Source organism: Oncorhynchus keta, chromosome 19 (genome assembly GCF_023373465.1).
Source record: "Oncorhynchus keta strain PuntledgeMale-10-30-2019 chromosome 19, Oket_V2, whole genome shotgun sequence".
In the NCBI taxonomy this organism is placed as follows: domain Eukaryota; kingdom Metazoa; phylum Chordata; class Actinopteri; order Salmoniformes; family Salmonidae; genus Oncorhynchus; species Oncorhynchus keta.
The window spans coordinates 71199252-71219133 of NC_068439.1; the positions used below are offsets into that span (position 1 = coordinate 71199252).

At 40.5% G+C, this 19882-nt stretch overlaps 1 protein-coding gene across 7 annotated transcripts in view; it reads right to left on the bottom strand.

Annotated features, from left to right (window-relative positions):
* Window positions 1-4809: 4809 nt before the first annotated feature.
* Window positions 4810-19882, bottom strand: part of LOC118381876 (probable E3 ubiquitin-protein ligase RNF144A-A) — a 78311-nt gene continuing 63238 nt past the window's right edge. For 3 of the 7 annotated variants that reach the window (XM_052471235.1, XM_052471234.1, XM_052471240.1), the window contains one exon: window positions 15623-18291. In XM_052471235.1, the coding sequence (XP_052327195.1) occupies window positions 18160-18291 (132 nt within the window). In that variant the 3' untranslated portion in view covers window positions 15623-18159. Of the gene's footprint in view, window positions 5031-14028; window positions 14125-15622; window positions 18292-18785; window positions 18971-19110; window positions 19240-19386; window positions 19515-19882 lie in introns of those variants that run through there. The other 4 variants (XM_052471236.1, XM_052471239.1, XM_052471238.1 and 1 more) reach the window with 4 other exon arrangements.

Genomic DNA, 19882 nt, shown 5'->3' on the forward strand with positions numbered 1-19882 from the left:
GATGAATATGTTTGTTCTGGTGCCTCAAGGGCAATTCAGAAAACTGACTGAGGACCGTATTACTGATGAATATGTTTGTTCTGGTGCCTCAAGGGCAATTCAGAAAACTGACTGAGGACCGTATTACTGATGAATATGTTTGTTCTGGTGCCTCTAGGACAATTCAGAAAACTGATTGAGGACCGTATTACTGATGAATATGTTTGTTCGGGTGCCTCTAGGACAATTCAGAAAACTGATTGAGGACCGTATTACTGATGAATATGTTTGTTTTGGTGCCTCTAGGACAATTCAGAAAACTGATTGAGGACCGTATTACTGATGAATATGTTTGTTCTGGTGCCTCTAGGACAATTCAGAAAACTGATTGAGGACCGTATTACTGATGAATATGTTTGTTCTGGTGCCTCTAGGACAATTCAGAAAACTGATTGAGGACCGTATTACTGATGAATATGTTTGTTCTGGTGCCTCTTGGACAATTCAGAAAACTGATTGAGGACCGTATTACTGATGAATATGTTTGTTTTGGTGCCTCAAGGGCATTTCAGAAAACTGATTGAGGCCCATATTACTGATGAATATGTTTGTTCGGGTGCCTCTAGCACAATTCAGAAAACTGATTGAGGACCGTATTACTGATGAATATGTTTGTTTTGGTGCCTCTAGGACAATTCAGAAAACTGATTGAGGACCGTATTACTGATGAATATGTTTGTTCTGGTGCCTCTAGGACAATTCAGAAAACTGATTGAGGACCGTATTACTGATGAATATGTTTGTTTTGGTGCCTCTAGGACAATTCAGAAAACTGATTGAGGACCGTATTACTGATGAATATGTTTGTTCTGGTGCCTCTAGGGCAATTCAGAAAACTGATTGAGGACCGTATTACTGATGAATATGTTTGTTTTGGTGCCTCTAGGACAATTCAGAAAACTGATTGAGGACCGTATTACTGATGAATATGTTTGTTCTGGTGCCTCTAGGGCAATTCAGAAAACTGATTGAGGACCGTATTACTGATGAATATGTTTGTTCCGGTGCCTCGAGGACAATTCAGAAAACTGATTGAGGACCGTATTACTGATGAATATGTTTGTTCTGGTGCCTCTAGGGCAATTCAGAAAACTGATTGAGGACCGTATTACTGATGAATATGTTTGTTCTGGTGCCTCTAGGGCAATTCAGAAAACTGATTGAGGACCGTATTACTGATGAATATGTTTGTTTTGGTGCCTCTAGGACAATTCAGAAAACTGATTGAGGACCGTATTACTGATGAATATGTTTGTTTTGGTGCCTCTAGGACAATTCAGAAAACTGATTGAGGACCGTATTACTGATGAATATGTTTGTTCTGGTGCCTCTAGGGCAATTCAGAAAACTGATTGAGGACCGTATTACTGATGAATATGTTTGTTCCGGTGCCTCGAGGACAATTCAGAAAACTGATTGAGGACCGTATTACTAATGAATATGTTTGTTCCGGTGCCTCGAGGACAATTCAGAAAACTGATTGAGGACCGTATTACTGATGAATAAGTTTGTTTTGGTGCCTCTAGGACAATTCAGAAAAACTGATTGAGGACCGTATTACTGATGAATATGTTTGTTTTGGTGCCTCAAGGGCATTTCAGAAAACTGATTGAGGCCCGTATTACTGATGAATATGTTTGTTCGGGTGCCTCTAGCACAATTCAGAAAACTGATTGAGGACCGTATTACTGATGAATATGTTTGTTTTGGTGCCTCTAGGACAATTCAGAAAACTGATTGAGGACCGTATTACTGATGAATATGTTTGTTCTGGTGCCTCCAGGACAATTCAGAAAACTGATTGAGGACCGTATTACTGATGAATATGTTTGTTTTCGTGCCTCTAGGACAATTCAGAAAACTGATTGAGGACCGTATTACTGATGAATATGTTTGTTCTGGTGCCTCTAGGACAATTCAGAAAACTGATTGAGGACCGTATTACTGATGAATATGTTTGTTCTGGTGCCTCTAGGACAATTCAGAAAACTGATTGAGGACCGTATTACTGATGAATATGTTTGTTCTGGTGCCTCTAGGACAATTCAGAAAACTGATTGAGGACCGTATTACTGATGAATATGTTTGTTTTGGTGCCTCTAGGACAATTCAGAAAACTGATTGAGGACCGTAATTACTGATGAATATGTTTGTTCTGGTGCCTCTAGGACAATTCAGAAAACTGATTGAGGACCGTAATTACTGATGAATATGTTTGTTTTGGTGCCTCAAGGGCATTTCAGAAAACTGATTGAGGACCGTATTACTGATGAATATGTTTGTTCTGGTGCCTCGAGGACAATTCAGAAAACTGATTGAGGACCGTATTACTGATGAATATGTTTGTTCTGGTGCCTCTAGGACAATTCAGAAAACTGATTGAGGACCGTATTACTGATGAATATGTTTGTTCTGGTGCCTCTAGGACAATTCAGAAAACTGATTGAGGACCGTATTACTGATGAATATGTTTGTTCTGGTGCCTCTAGGACAATTCAGAAAACTGATTGAGGACCGTAATTACTGATGAATATGTTTGTTCTGGTGCCTCTAGGACAATTCAGAAAACTGATTGAGGACCGTAATTACTGATGAATATGTTTGTTCTGGTGCCTCGAGGACAATTCAGAAAATTGATTGAGGACCGTATTACTGATGAATATGTTTGTTTTGGTGCCTCTAGGACAATTCAGAAAACTGATTGAGGACCGTATTACTGATGAATATGTTTGTTCTGGTGCCTCTAGGACAATTCAGAAAACTGATTGAGGACCGTATTACTGATGAATATGTTTGTTCTGGTGCCTCTAGGACAATTCAGAAAACTGATTGAGGACCGTATTACTGATGAATATGTTTGTTTTTTATGAACGTGTTTTTCTTTCTTCTTGCATTTTGTGTTTATATTGATGTGTGTATTTTCTGTAATTAATATAAATCAGGGCTCATCTGTAAATCAAATAAAAATATGATGTACGTGTATGAGTAGTGTACTGTAACGTAGCATAGCAAGTGTAACCTAATGTAGTGTAGCGTAATGTAGTGTACTGTAACGTAGCATAGCAAGTGTAACCTAATGTAGTGTAGCGTAATGTAGTGTAACCTAATGTAGTGTAACCTAATGTAGTGTACTGTAACGTAGCATAGCAAGTGTAACCTAATGTAGTGTAACCTAATGTAGTGTACTGTAACGTAGCATAGCAAGTGTAACCTAATGTAGTGTAACCTAATGTAGTGTGACCTAATGTAGTGTACTGTAACGTAGCATAGCAAGTGTAACCTAATGTAGTGTGACCTAATGTAGTGTAACCTAATGTCGTGTAGCGTAATGTAGTGTAGCGTAATGTATTGAAGCCTAATGTAGTGTAGCGTAATGTAGTGTAACCTAATGTAGTGTGACGTAATGTAGTGTAACCTAATGTAGTGTAGCGTAATGTAATGTGAAACCTAATGTAGTGTAGCGTAATGTAGTGTAACCTAATGTAGTGTAGCGTAATGTAGTGTAACCTAATGTAGTGTACTGTAACGTAGCATAGCAAGTGTGACCTAATGTAGTGTACTGTAACGTAGCATAGCAAGTGTAACCTAATGTAGTGTGACCTAATGTAGTGTAACCTAATGTCGTGTAGCGTAATGTAGTGTAGCGTAATGTATTGAAGCCTAATGTAGTGTAGCGTAATGTAGTGTAACCTAATGTAGTGTAGCGTAATGTAGTGTAACCTAATGTAGTGAAGCGTAATGTAGTGAAGCCTAATGTAGTGTAGCGTAATGTAGTGTAACCTAATGTAGTGCAGTGCAGCGTAATGTAGTGTAGCCTAATGTAGTGTACTGTAGTGTAATATAGTGTAGTGTAATGTAGTGTAGCATAATGTAGTGTAGTGTAGTGTAATGTAGCCAAATGTAGTGTACTGTAGTGTAATATAGTGTAGTGTAATGTAGCCAAATGTAGTGTACTGTAGTGTAATATAGTGTAGTGTAATGTAGCATAATGTAGTGTAGTGTAGTGTAGTGTAGTGTAGTGTAGTGTAGTGTAGTGTTATGTAGTGTAATGTAATGTAGCCAAATGTAGTGTACTGTAACGTAACGCAGCAAAGTGTAGATTAATGCAGTGTAGCGTAATGTAGTGTAGCGCAATGTAGTGTAGCCTAATGTAGTGTAATGTAGCCTTATGTAGTGTAGCGTAATGTAGTGTAGTGCAATGTAGTGCAGCGAATGTAGCATAGCATTGAGTAGTTGAGTGTAGGTTGTAAAGAAGAAGCAGGGCTCATCATTAGGGTGGCAGCTGCTCAGGCCAGATTCTCCACCGTGCATCTCACCCACAGGGAGCGAGAGAGAGAGACAGCATCTGTCTGCCTTTCCCCACAGACACAACCCTCCTGCTGCTGTATGAGCCCTACCAACCAGGCCAATTCAGCCTGAAATGGTAACAAGGTCACCTCTACCATCACCCCGGCCACTGCCCCCTCACCCATGTACTCCCCCTCTCCAACCCCTTCAGTCTATTGCTGTTACCTGAATCTGGTATTGCTATGTAGAGCAGCAAGAGTTAAGGAGGAAATAAGTCAAATGTTGAGTGATTTCATTTATCATGAGCAGTTTGTATTTTGGAACTAGTCTACAGTAAGAATAGGCCTATTGTTGCGTATCTCAAAGTATTGAAGACGTTGGTGACAAACAAACATACATTTTTTATAGGTGCATATCAAATTATTTTTACTTGACACAAATCTTTTACTTAAAAAAAAAATAAAGTACTTTTATTTTTTTATTCTGCACATTACATTATGTCACTTCCTCGCTCTGACTCTAACAGATTGATGGGGTGTTTTGTCTTTGATACTCAGCTCTTCACTGTGTCTGTGTTCCGTGTTCTGTGCAGTTCTGTTACTCTGAAGCAGACAGCATCAGAGATGAGAAGCACATCTCTCTCTCTCCTCTGAGTCTCTTCTGAGTCCCCATCTGTGAATGTCACAGTGGCACCAGCCACCAGCCTGCATGGCATTCAGACAGAGGAGATAGAGAGACAGCTGGACTCAGGAACCAAACTCTTTCATGTTAGCTGCTGCTCAAGTAGGGATAGAGTCATACACGTCTAAAACATTTCCCATTTTCAACAGTGAAGAATTGCTTTGTAAATAAATGAAAAGAGCCATCATGTTTTTTGAAGGAAAATCCAAGTGAATAGTGCGGTGGATGTGAAATATTTACACAATATTCAACGGTCAAGAATAAGTATTAGTTGGGGGCCATACTGTAGCCAGTGTGCACAGAAGCATACAGTGTGGGCTGGAAGGCACGGTGCAGCACAAATAGGCCCGCGGTGGGCAGAGGGGATGACGGAAAGAGGGAAAAAAGAGATAAGGAGGGGAGGATGGCGGATGAAGGGACCAGTGAGGCTGCATGGCTCCATCTGGAGCCTGGCTGGTAATTACGGTTAAGAGAAGCACCCTCAGCCTGGTACCATCTGCCAGGGGGGCGGCTGGCAGAGGCTGGGTGAAGGTAGAGACTGGGGGAGGCTGGGGAAGCTGGGGGCAGGCAGGTAGAGACTGGGGGAGGCTGGCGAAAACTAGGGGAGAATGGGGGAGACTGGGGAGGATGGGAGAGACTGGGGGAGATTAGATGAGACTGGGAGAGACTAGAGGGAGACTAGGAGAGACTAGGGGCAGACTGGGAGAGACAAGGGGTAGACTAGGGGAGACTAGGGGAAGACTAGGGGGAGGCTAGGAGAGTCTAGGGGAGACTAGAGGAGACTAAGGGTAGACTAGGAGAGTCTAGGGGGAGACTGGGAGAGACTAGGGGGAGGTGAGTGGAGACTAGGAGAGTCTAGGGGAGACTAGGGGGGACTAGAAGAGACTAGGCGGAGACTGGGAGAGACTATGGGAGACTGGGGGAGACAAAGGGGGAGACTAGGGGTGGAATAGGGGAGACTAGGGGGGACTGTGGGGGGGAATAGGGGAGACTGGGGGAGAATAGGGGGAGTCTGGCGTAGAATAGGGGGAGACTAGGGGGAGACTGGGGGGGGGATAGGGGGAGACTGGGGGGGGAGAATAGGGGGAGTCTGGGGGAGAATAGGGGGACTGGGGGGGATAGAGACTAGGGGGGGGAGAATAGGGGGAGACTTGGGGAGAATAGGGGGAGACTGGGAGAGACTGGGGGAGGCTGTATCGTGTCACTAGGGCTCTGAGGAGAGCGAAGCCATGGCTCTGACAGAATGACCAGCACCTGCATCAGTTATCAAAGTCTTTACTTATGTATTGTTTAGTATGTGTTTAGTGTGGTTTAGTGTTGTTTAGTGTTGTTTAGTGTTGTTTAGTATGTGTTTAGTGTTGTTTAGTGTTGTTTAGTATGTGATTAGTGTGGTTTAGTGTTGTTTACTGTTGTTTAGTGTTGTTTAGTGTTGTTTAGTATGTGTTTAGTGTTGTTTAGTGTTGTTTAGTGTTAAGAATGTGTTTAGTGTTGTTTAGTATGTGTTTAATATGTGTTTAGTGTTGTTTAGTATGTGTTTAGTGTTGTTTAATATTGTTTATTATGTGTTTAGTGTTGTTTAGTATGTGTTTAGTGTTGTGTAGTACGTATTTAGTGTTGTTTAGTATGTGTTAAGTATGTGTTTAGTATGTGTTTAGTGTTGTTTAGTATGTGTTTAGTATGTGTTTAGTGTTGTGTAGTATGCAGTTAGTGTTGTTTAGTATGTGTTAAGTGTGTGTTTAGTATGTGTTTAGTATGTGTTAAGTATGTGTTTAGTGTTGTTTAGTATGTGTTTAGTGTTGTGTAGTATGCAGTTAGTGTTGTTTAGTATGTGTTAAGTGTGTGTTTAGTATGTGTTTAGTATGTGTTAAGTATGTATTTAGTGTTGTTTAGTATGTGTTTAGTATGTGTTTAGTGCTTTTTAGTATGAGTTTAGTGTTGTTTTGTATGTGTTTAGTGTTGTTTAGTATGTGTTAAGTATGTGTTTAGTGTTGTTTAGTATGTATTTAGTGTTGTTTAGTATGTGTTAAGTATGTGTTTAGTATATCTTTAGTGTTGTTTAGTATGTGTTTAGTGTTGTTTAGTATGTGTTAAGTATGTGTTTAGTATATCTTTAGTGTTGTTTAGTATGTGTTTAGTGTTGTTTAGTATGTGTTAAGTATGTGTTTAGTGTTGTTTAGTATGTATTTAGTGTTGTTTAGTATGTGTTTAGTATTTCTTTAGTGTTGTTTAGTATGTGTTATGTATGTGTTTAGTATGTGTTAAGTATGTGTTTAGTATGTGTTTAGGGTTGTTTAGGGTTGTTTAGTATGTGTTTAGTGTTGTTTATTGTTGTTTAGTATGTGTTTAGTATGTGTTTAGTGCTGTTTAGCATGTGTTTAGTGTTGTTTAGTATTGTTTAGTATGTGTTCAGTGTTGTTTAGTATGTGTTTAGTATGTGTGTAGTATGTGTTTAGTGTTGTTAGTATGTGTTTAGTGTTGTTTAGTATGTGTTAAGTATGTGTTTAGTGTTGTTTAGTGTTGTTTAGTATGTTTTAAGTATGTGTGTAGTATGTGTTTAGTGTTGTTAGTATGTGTTTAGTGTTGTTTAGTATGTGTTTAGTGTTGTTTAGTATGTGTTTAGTGTTGTTTAGTATGTGTTTAGTATTGTGTAGTATGCATTTAGTGTTGTTAAGTATGTGTTTAGTATGTGTTTAGTGTTGTTTAGTATTGTTTAGTATTGTTTAGTATGTCTTTAGTGTTGTTTAGCATGTGTTTAGTGTTGTTTAGTATTGTTTAGTATGTCTTTAGTGTTGTTTAGTATGTGTTTAGTGTTGTTTAGTGTTGTTTAGTGTTAAGAATGTTTTTAGTGTTGTTTAGTATGTGTTTAATATGTGTTTAGTGTTGTTTAGTATGTGTTTAGTGTTGTTTAATATAGTTTATTATGTGTTTCGTGTTGTTTAGTGTTGTGTAGTATGTATTTAGTGTTGTATGTGTTAAGTATGTGTTTAGTGTGTGTTTAGTGTTCTTTAGTATGTGTTTAGTATGGGTTTAGTGTTGTGTAGTATGCATTTAGTGTTGTTTAGTATGTGTTAAGTGTGTGTTTAGTATGTGTTTAGTATGTGTTAAGTATGTGTTTAGTGTTGTTTAGTATGTGTTTAGTATGTGTTTAGTGCTTTTTAGTATGTGTTTAGTGTTGTTTAGTATGTGTTTAGTGTTGTTTAGTATGTGTTAAGTATGTGTTTAGTATATGTTTAGTGTTGTTTAGTATGTGTTTAGTGTTGTTTAGTATGTGTTAAGTATGTGTTTAGTATATATTTAGTGTTGTTTAGTATATGTTTAGTGTTGTTTAGTATGTGTTTAGTGTTGTTTAGTATGTGTTGAGTATGTGTTTAGTGTTGTTTAGTATGTATTTAGTGTTGTTTAGTATGTGTTAAGTATGTGTTTAGTATGTCTTTAGTGTTGTTTAGTATGTGTTTAGTGTTGTTTAGTATGTGTTAAGTATGTGTTTAGTGTTCTTTAGTGTTGTTTAGTATGTGTTAAGTATGTGTTTAGTATATCTTTAGTGTTGTTTAGTATGTGTTTAGTGTTGTTTAGTATGTGTTAAGTATGTGTTTAGTGTTGTTTAGTGTTGTTTAGTATGCATTTAGTGTTGTTTAGTATGTGTTAAGTATGTGTTTAGTATATCTTTAGTGTTGTTTAGTATGTGTTATGTATGTGTTTAGTATGTGTTTAGTGTTGTTTACTATGTGTTAAGTATGTGTTTAGTATGTGTTTAGTGTTGTTTAGGGTTGTTTAGTATGTGTTTAGTGTTGTTTAGTGTTGTTTAGTATGTGTTTAGTATGTGTGTAGTATGTGTTCAGTGTTGTTTAGTATGTGTTTTGTATGTGTGTAGTATGTGTTTAGTGTTGTTAGTATGTGTTTAGTGTTGTTTAGTATGCGTTTAGTATTGTTTAGTATGTCTTTAGTGTTGTTTAGTATGTGTGTAGTATGTGTTTAGTGTTCTTAGTATGTGTTTAGTGTTGTTTAGTATGTGTTTAGTGTTGTTTAGTATGTGTTTAGTGTTGTTTAGTATGTGTTTAGTATTGTGTAGTATGCATTTAGTGTTGTTAAGTATGTGTTTAGTATGTGTTTAGTGTTGTTTAGTATTGTTTAGTATTGTTTAGTATTTCTTTAGTGTTGTTTAGCATGTGTTTAGTGTTGTTTAGTATGTATTTAGTGTTGTTTAGTATGTGTTAAGTATGTGTTTAGTATATCTTTAGTGTTGTTTAGTATTGTTTAGTATTGTTTAGTATGTCTTTAGTGTTGTTTAGCATGTGTTTAGTATTGTTTAGTATGTCTTTAGTGTTGTTTAGTATGTGTTTAGTGTTGTTTAGTGTTGTTTAGTGTTAAGAATGTGTTTAGTGTTGTTTAGTATGTGTTTAATATATGTTTAGTGTTGTTTAGTATGTGTTTAGTGTTGTTTAATATTGTTTATTATGTGTTTCGTGTTGTTTAGTGTTGTGTAGTATGTATTTAGTGTTGTTTAGTATGTGTTAAGTATGTGTTTAGTGTGTGTTTAGTGTTGTTTAGTATGTGTTTAGTATGGGTTTAGTGTTGTGTAGTATGCATTTAGTGTTGTTTAGTATGTGTTAAGTGTGTGTTTAGTATGTGTTTACAACTTCCGGGTTGGAGCGAGCGGTCGCATCGCGCTTCGCTCCGCAGGTAGAATAACTTTTTCATTACATTTCATTATAGTACAACGGTTGATTTGTCTAATCTTAGCAATCTCTTCTTAGCTAGCTACATAGCCGTCCTTGTATCAGAGATAATTGCATAATTATCGTATTTCGTCGCCCTAACGTAGCCTTCACTGCTATTCGCCCAGCAGCTAGCAAACGCTAGCATAAGCCCACAGATTAGCATCACTGTAGTGCTATTCACTCAACTGAACGACTTGATTAGTTTAGTGTTAGCTAGCTACATAGCTGTCTTTGTTTCCAAGATAATTGTGTAGTTTAGAGTGTGTAGTCTTGGAGTGATTATCTTAATTTACCGAGGTTCGCTAGCCAGCTATTTGTCGTCCTTAACGTAGGAGACTCTGCTAGCTAGCCAACAGCTAACAGCTAACAGCTAGCCAACGTCTACTGAATCGAATTCAACAACCCGGTCGCAGTCACAGGTAGTATCACATTTTCATTTCATTTCATTACAGTACAACGGTTTGATTTGTTTGATCGTAGCTAGCTACATAGCTAGCTACATAGCCGTCTTTGTTTCAAAGATAATTGTGTAGTCTAGAGCGATTTTCTAGGTTAGCTAGCCAGCTATTGTCGTTCTTTTAACGCAACGTAACGTAAACAACACTGCTAGCTAGCCAGCTAGCCCCCCTAGTAGCACTGTAGAAACTATTACACTCAACGGAACGACTTGATTAGTGTAGTGTCAACAACGCAGCCACTGCCAGCTAGCCTACTTCAGCAGTACTGTATAATTTTAATCATTTTAGTCAATAAGATTCTTGCTACGTAAGTTAACTTTCTGAACATTCGAGACGTATAGTCCACTTGTCATTCCAATCTCCTTGCATTAGCGTAGCCTCTTCTGTAGCCTGTCAACTATGTGTCTGTCTATCCCTGTTCTCTCCTCTCTGCACAGACCATACAAACGCTCCACATCAATGAGCTTGATGCCTTGATAAGCTCCTTTCCTGAGGACGGCTCACCTCTCACAGTTCTGGGCGACTTTAACCTCCCCACGTCTACCTTTGACTCATTCCTCTCTGCCTCCTTCTTTCCACTCCTCTCCTCTTTTGACCTCACCCTCTCACCTTCCCCCTACTCACAAGGCAGGCAATACGCTTGACCTCATCTTTACTAGATGCTGTTCTTCCACTAACCTCATTGCAACTCCCCTCCAAGTCTCCGACCACTATCTTGTATCCTTTTCCCTCTCGCTCTCATCCAACACTTCCCACACTGCCCCTACTCGGATGGTATCGCGCCGTCCCAACCTTCGCTCTCTCTCCCCCGCTACTCTCTCCTCTTCCATCCTATCATCTCTTCCCTCTGCTCAAACCTTCTCCAACCTATCTCCTGATTCTGCCTCCTCAACCCTCCTCTCCTCAACCCTCGACGACTCATTGCGAGCTCACAGAACAGGGCTCCGGGCAGCCGAGCGGAAATGGAGGAAAACTCGCCTCCCTGCGGACCTGGCATCCTTTCGCTCCCTCCTCTCTACATTTTCCTCCTCTGTCTCTGCTGCTAAAGCCACTTTCTACCACTCTAAATTCCAAGCATCTGCCTCTAACCCTAGGAAGCTCTTTGCCACCTTCTCCTCCCTCCTGAATCCCCCCCCCCCCCTCTCTGCAGATGACTTCGTCAACCATTTTGAAAAGAAGGTCGACGACATCCGATCCCCGTTTGCTAAGTCAAACGGCACCGCTGGTTCTGCTCACACTGCACTACCCTATGCTCTGACCTCTTTCTCCCCTCTCTCTCCAGATGAAATCTCGCGTCTTGTGACGGCCGGCCGCCCAACAACCTGCCCGCTTGACCCTATCCCCTCCTCTCTTCTCCAGACCATTTCCGGAGACCTTCTCCCTTACCTCACCTCGCTCATCAACTCATCCCTGACCGCTGGCTACGTCCCTTCCGTCTTCAAGAGAGCGAGAGTTGCACCCCTTCTGAAAAAACCTACACTCGATCCCTCCGATGTCAACAACTACAGACCAGTATCCCTTCTCTCTTTTCTCTCCAAAACTCTTGAGCGTGCCGTCCTTGGCCAGCTCTACCGCTATCTCTCTCAGAATGACCTTCTTGATCCTAATCAGTCAGGTTTCAAGACTAGTCATTCAACTGAGACTGCTCTTCTCTGTATCACGGAGGCGCTCCGCACTGCTAAAGCTAACTCTCTCTCCTCTGCTCTCATCCTCCTAGACCTATCGGCTGCCTTCGATACTGTGAACCATCAGATCCTCCTCTCCACCCTCTCCGAGTTGGGCATCTCCGGCGCGGCCCACGCTTGGATTGCGTCCTACCTGACAGGTCGCTCCTACCAGGTGGCGTGGCGAGAATCTGTCTCCTCACCACGCGCTCTCACCACTGGTGTCCCCCAGGGCTCTGTTCTAGGCCCTCTCTTATTCTCGCTATACACCAAGTCACTTGGCTCTGTCATAACCTCACATGGTCTCTCCTATCATTGCTATGCAGACGACACACAATTAATCTTCTCCTTTCCCCCTTCTGATGACCAGGTGGCGAATCGCATCTCTGCATGTCTGGCAGACATATCAGTGTGGATGACGGATCACCACCTCAAGCTGAACCTCAGCAAGACGGAGCTCCTCTTCCTCCCGGGGAAGGACTGCCCGTTCCATGATCTCGCCATCACGGTTGACAACTCCATTGTGTCCTCCTCCCAGAGCGCTAAGAACCTTGGCGTGATCCTGGACAACACCCTGTCGTTCTCAACTACCATCAAGGTGGTGTCCCGTTCCTGTAGGTTCATGCTCTACAACATCCGCAGAGTACGACCCTGCCTCACACACTAGGAAGCATTAGTATGTGTTTAGTGTTGTTTAGTATGTGTTTAGTATGTGTTTAGTGTTGTTTAGGGTTGTTTAGTATGTGTTTAGTGTTGTTTAGTATGTGTTTAGTATGTGTGTAGTATGTGTTCAGTGTTGTTAGTATGTGTTCAGTGTTTAGTATGTGTTTAGTGTTGTTTAGTATGTGTTTAGTATGTGTGTAGTATGTGTTTAGTGTTGTTAGTATGTGTTCAGTGTTGTTTAGTATGTGTTTAGTATGTGTGTAGTATGTGTTCAGTGTTGTTTAGTGTTGTTTAGTATGCATTTAGTGTTGTTTAGTATGTGTTAAGTATGTGTTTAGTATATCTTTAGTGTTGTTTAGTATGTGTTATGTATGTGTTTAGTATGTGTTTAGTGTTGTTTAGTATGTGTTAAGTATGTGTTTAGTATGTGGTTAGTGTTGTTTAGGGTTGTTTAGTATGTGTTTAGTGTTGTTTAGTGTTGTTTAGTATGTGTTTAGTATGTGTGTAGTATGTGTTTAGTTTTGTTAGTATCTGTTTAGTGTTGTTTAGTATGCGTTTAGTATTGTGTAGTATGCATTTAGTGTTGTTAAGTATGTGTTTAGTATGTGTTTAGTGTTGTTTAGCATGTGTTTAGTGTTGTTTAGTATTGTTTACTATTGTTTAGTATGTCTTTAGTGTTGTTTAGTATGTGTGTAGTATGTGTTTAGTGTTGTTAGTATGTGTTTAGTGTTGTTTAGTATGTGTTTAGTGTTGTTTAGTGTTGTTTAGTATGTGTTTAGTGTTGTTTAGTATGTGTTTAGTATTGTGTAGTATGTGTTTAGTGTTTTTAGTGTTGTTTAGTATGCGTTTAGTATTGTGTAGTATGCATTTAGTGTTGTTAAGTATGTGTTTAGTATGTGTTTAGTGTTGTTTAGCATGTGTTTAGTGTTGTTTAGTATTGTTTACTATTGTTTAGTATGTCTTTAGTGTTGTTTAGTATGTGTGTAGTATGTGTTTAGTGTTGTTAGTATCTGTTTAGTGTTGTTTAGTATGTGTTTAGTGTTGTTTAGTATGTGTTTAGTATTGTGTAGTATGCATTTAGTGTTGTTAAGTATGTGTTTAGTGTTGTTTAGTATGTCTTTAGTGTTGTTTAGCATGTGTATAATTGTTGTTTAGTATGTGTTTATTATAGTTTAGTGTGTGTTTAGTATGTGTTTAGTGTTGTTTAGTAGGTATCATTCTGTCGCAGCTATTTATTCCTTAAGACCAAACACTGCCTCCATCTCTGCCCACCCAGGTTTTCTAATCCGGCTGGTTCAACAGATTGGCAGAATACAAAATGTAGTGAGGGGCTCCGTAATGGAGATAAAATGCTCTGCTTTGATCCATGTTCACTTTGTAACCACCCTCCCCCTCTCGCACATGTGCTTGTCAGAGTCTATGACAGTCAATGGCCAAATTGTACCTCTGGCTGCTTGAACTCAGGCCAAGCCAGGGAGGGTTGTAATGGTAGGCTGACCAGAGGTTCCCGCAGCTCACCTGGGGATATGATGTCCCTCAGTTCCAGCTCTCTGCTCTCTGCTCACTCCTGCTGTTCTGCTGTGAATGGTGTGAAGGTTTTGGTTGGAGGATATTCTGCACATGGATGAAAGAAGAAAAGGGAGATATTCTCTGAGTGGGATTTTAGTGAAAAACAGAAAGTAAACAAGAAAAGTTATACAGTCACAAAGTTAATGTACCATGTGAGCAATTGGGCACATTGTTAGATGCAGTGGTTACATAACGAAATCCAAACTAAGGATACCCTCTTGTGGCTGTAAAACAGTATTTCAGCTCCCTACTCCCAACTTCCACCCTCAATATTTCACTCAGTAGATTGAAACCAAGAGGCAGTAAACACACCACTCCTTTGTACCAGCATTGTCTTCAACATCTCTAGTTAGATAACAACATGGGATCTAGCCTCTGATCGTGAGTTCTGTCGTTCTGTGTGCACCGGAGTGAACATAGTAGCGCTGCTGTGTTCCTGTGTGGTGTGTAGTTCAGTTCCGGACAGATGGCCGAGGTAGTTGGTGGAGAAGCACATGAATTGATTAGGTTTGGTGTTGAACTGTTGCCGTGGGAGGCAGCTGCCCACCTGCCCCTGCGGGTCCCCGTGCCAGACCATGCGTGGTCCAGGGACACAGAACTAGATGCTCGGATTAGACCACACACAGCAGATGTTGAGGTCCCGCCACCCCGTCTTGGGCTGGGGGAGCCTGTTCGTGTCAAGAGGTCCAGAGTGTGTTACGTCTGCTCTTCAAATGATTAACTGTAGAGGGGCAGAGGATGGCGGTATGTCTGTGTACTGAGTTTTCAATGTGGTTATTTCTCAGGGATAAACAGTAATAGTTTACTTATTAGAGTGGTGACATTGTGGTTTTCATTACATTACATTACATAAAGCAGGTATTAAAACATCTATGTTACCATAACGTTTGAATAATATAGTCTAACTGTACATTACTTGTAGTCCCACTGTATATTGTGCTACTCCACTGTATTGGTGATAGTACAGAGTACTGCATTGAAACATCTGATCTACCTTTCCCTCTGTAGTTCTTTCTTTTCATTTCAACAACTTTCTACTAGTGATGTGCAAGACACCTTGCACAAGATTGATGTATAACAAATTGATTGATGATGTGCTTGATTCTTTATTGCTGCATTTTTCTGTTCCTCTGACGGGAGAATCTTTAACACATATTTGTTACTTTACAATTATCTCTGGTACCATCCCCAGGGTCTGAAAGGAGGCCCATATACTCCCCTTGCTATTCTGTTTATATTCTATCCTGATTGACTAGTCACTTTCACCCCTACCTACATATTATACCTGGTACCCCTGCACATTGACTCATTACCGGTACTCCTTGTATATAACCTCGTTAATGTTATTTTATTACTATTTACCTTTTTTATTTAGCAATTTAATATGATTTTTTAAAAACTCTGCATTGTTGGAAAATGGCTCGTAAATAAGCATTTCACAGTAAAGTCAACACCTGATGCATTCGGCAAGTGACAGGTAAAATTGGATTTAATTTGATTCCATTTACTCAAAGCACATAAGCAAGAATACCTGCTACCAGAACAAGCTAAATGTGCTTTTTATTTAAAGTATGTGGTGTTACAAACAAATGTACAGTACGTAAACATCTGAACAAGAACTTAAATGGATATTTGGGGATTTTGGCAATGCTAACTAGCGTTAGCGCAATGACTAGCAGTCTATGGTATCTGCTAGCATGCATGGTGTTAAGGCTAGTTAGCAATTGCGCTAGCGCTAGATAGCAACATCTTTCAAACTGCACACATAGACATAAAAATACTATTCCCGAGTTTATCTGACTCTGGGGAAGTAGATGAAGGGCCTCATTGCCAAAATCCCAAAGTATCAATTTAACATAATAGAACTCATGTGCAGAAATGCTACAGTAAAAAACATGTTCTTCATACAGTTTAAATATAATTAGTTGAGTGCAATGCAATATTCTTTAAACATAAAACCCCCTAAATACAACAAAATGAAGAAGTTAAAATGTAAGTGAACACACACTACAAGTGGTCCTGACCTAGACATCTTAAAGGATAATTTTGGCTACATTTGACTCCAAAAACTTGACCACCAATTATAAATAAGCCTATTAGCCTGATCCCGCCCCCTAACACACACATCTCCTCATTTCTTAGATAAGTCTCCTGCTGTATTGACCCAATTGCTGCTATAAAACTGGACCAGGATGTGTTGAGCCCATATTTGGAGTCTGACTCAATTGGTCAGGTTTTGTGACAGAATACCGTGAAATGATCAATTAAGCAATACATTTAAAAATTCTAAATCATATCATGGAAATACATCCATATTAATCTAGTCCACTTGCTGGCTCTCGCTCTGTCATAGCACTTGAACCTGGGGGTGAGATTATATCCGTATACAAAAAACTATGTGATAGAATACTTGTACACTTTTAAAACCCAGAATGTACACCATTGTCATTGTGTCACAGAATTATTTTAATTAAAGCTACTATTCTGATATTTTTCTATCCACAAAAATACAACACGCAAGCAAAGAAGTCTTTCTCAACATAATTGGTGTGGAGCGTAACAGGAGAATGCTAGTAGTACATGTGACAAATTGTAGGATAAATAACAGTAGTGTTCAGAATTGTACAATATCAAATAAGAGCATTTTGGTAAAAAGGGAGTGTGAATCAATCACACTCATATCAAAGTAGATTTGAAAGACATTTTGTGGCACCTTGGCTACCTCAACTCAAGTGCTTTGTCTCATATAAGATGGTTAGTTTAACTCATTAAAGGGTAAAGGGGTTTCATGGCTAGTAAATATAACAGAAGTAGGTTGAGCTGCTACAGAATGGGTTATTCAGTGGACATTAGCACTTGCGACCAGGGTTGGGGTCAATTCCTTTTCATTCAGTAAACTGAAATTCCAATTCCAAATATTTCTCATAAAGAAGCAATGAGGAAAATTGAAATTGGAATTTCATTTATCTTCCTGAATTGATTTAACTGAAATGAAATCGACTCCAACCCTGCTTGCTACATCTGGGCGGCCTGTATGCTGTTTATTCCACTGTGTTGATAGAAATACTGAAAGATCAATGTTATACCATTCACTCTCGATTCTAGCAAATTATTCTATGGTAAATAAGTTGCAAAGGAAGTTTGCACATTTACACATATTTTTCTTCGGGAGAACGGGCAGTAAATTCAAGATGGTGGTAAAATTGACTCCTTATAATCTGAGGAGATTATATAACATCCTCAAGCATATACTAGACATGCATCCTGTAGGTTATGTTGAACAATAGACTCATCTTTTATCTGACAAATCTTTCCCAGCAAGTCTATAATAGAAAACAAAACGTTCAAAATATATTTGAGGGACGTTGTGAATCCTCAGAGATTTACATGATACAAACGGATAATCTGAAATGGTTTTCTCTGATGAGTTCCTTGATATTGTTTGTGTTCTTATACAAAGCTTAAGAGCTGAAGGGGGAGAACCGGTTGGTAAGTAAATATTCCCTAAATAGTGCAATACTTTTAACCAGAGCCTTATGGGTCCTGGTCAGAAATAGTGCACTATATAGGGAATACGTTGTCACTTGGGACACAGTATCTACCCTTATAGGAGACACTTCCACATTCCGTGGCTGATAGCCAAGGCTGCTCCCTCCAAATATACCTACATTATATTTGCAGTCCCCCAAACACACACATAGACAGAGCTATAACCACCAATCCCAGATTGACCTCTGAAGCAACAACCAACCCAGCCCAACACTGACTGGTGGTTCTGTCCTCCTCGCCTCTGCAGGCCCAGTCCTTCTTAACACATCACATCAAAACTACACTGTTTAGAGTGTCCCCACAACCCAATTTGCTGGCTCCGCCCAAAGTCAATGTTCCTCTTCCACTTGCACTGTGCTGCCCCAGTGACAAACCCATCAATCTCTAAGAGTCCTCTGGGCTGGTGTGCGGGATTAAAACGCTGTAAGGAGTGGATGACTAACCAAACACCAAACACCCTGTCCATCAACAGGCCTGGTGCCCCTGTCTGTCAGGTGAGCTGACCTGACCCTGTGTCCAGGGCAGGGTTGGTTAGGTAGGCAGAGGATCGTCATCTCCTTTACTGCATTTACATTTGCAGCACAGAACAAAGGGTGTGGCTAGGAGAAGGAAGGGAGAAGCCACCAGTAGGAGCAGACCGAAGCCAGCAAATATCCCCACCACCTGGAGAGAGAAAGAGAGGGAGAAAGAGAGAGAGAGAGAGAGAGAGAGAGAGAGAGAGAGAGAGAGAGAGAGAGAGAGAGAGAGAGAGAGAGAGAGAGAGAGAGAGAGAGAGAGAGAGAGAGAGAGAGAGAGAGAGAGAGAGAGAGAGAGAGAGAGAGAGAGAGAGAGAGAGAGAGCCAGTAGCGAGAGAGAGAGAGAGAGAGAGAGAGAGTGATAGAGAGCCACTAGCGAGAGAGAGAGAGAGAGAGAGAGAGAGAGAGAGAGAGAGATAGAGAGCCACTAGCGAGAGAGAGAGAGAGAGAGAGAGAGAGAGAGAGAGCCAGTAGCGAGAGAGAGAGAGGGAGAGAGAGCCAGTAGCGAGAGAGAGAGAGAGAGAGAGAGAGAGAGAGAGAGAGAGAGAGTGATAGAGAGCCACTAGCGAGAGAGAGAGAGAGAGAGAGAGAGAGAGAGAGAGAGAGAGAGAGAGAGAGAGAGAGCCAGTAGTGAGAGAGAGAGAGGGAGAGAGAGCCAGTAGCGAGAGAGAGAGAGAGAGAGAGAGAGAGAGAGAGTGATAGAGAGCCACTAGCGAGAGAGAGAGAGAGAGAGAGAGAGAGAGAGAGAGAGAGAGAGAGAGAGAGAGAGTGATAGAGAGCCACTAGCGAGAGAGCGAGAAAGAGAGAAAGAGAGCGAGAGAGAGACACTAGCGAGAGAGAGAGAGGGAGAGAGAGCCAGTAGCGAGAGAGAGAGAGAGAGAGAGAGAGAGAGAGAGAGTGATAGAGAGCCACTAGCGAGAGAGAGTGAGAGAGAGCGAGAGTGAGAGAGAGCCAGTAGAGAGAGAGAGAGAGAGAGAGAGAGAGAGAGAGAGAGAGAGAGAGAGAGAGAGAGAGAGAGAGAGAGAGAGAGAGAGAGCGTGATAGAGAGCCACTAGCGAGAGAGCGAGAAAGAGAGAAAGAGAGCGAGAGAGAGACACTAGAGAGAGAGAGAGGGAGAGAGAGCCAGTAGCGAGAGAGAGAGAGAGAGAGAGAGAGAGAGAGAGAGAGAGAGCGTGATAGAGAGCCACTAGCGAGAGAGAGTGAGAGAGAGCGAGAGTGAGAGAGAGAGCCAGTAGCGAGAGAGAGAGAGAGAGAGAGAGAGAGAGAGAGAGAGAGAGAGAGAGAGAGAGAGAGAGAGAGAGAGAGAGAGAGCGTGATAGAGAGCCACTAGCGAGAGAGCGAGAAAGAGAGAAAGAGAGCGAGAGAGAGACACTAGCGAGAGAGAGAGTGAGAGAGAGCCAGAGAGAGCGAGAGAGAAAGAGAGAGAGCGCAAGTGGAAGTGAATGATTTTACAACATACACACATTAACAATCAACCAAATGTATCTAAGCCCTTTTAACGTCACCAGTTGTAACATGGGATTCATGAGGTGCTTGTTTTAACCCAGACATCACATAGACACTGGAGGGATGTAATGTACAGTAAGTAGTACAATGATGCATCAACACAACATTATTAAATCTTTCACTTGCCCATGAAGTAGTACACTGAATATCCACAAGGTGGCAGTAGTTCCTCAAATATAAATCTACATTGTGACAGACAGGATTGGCAAACATACAGTGTTTCTGATAGTGGA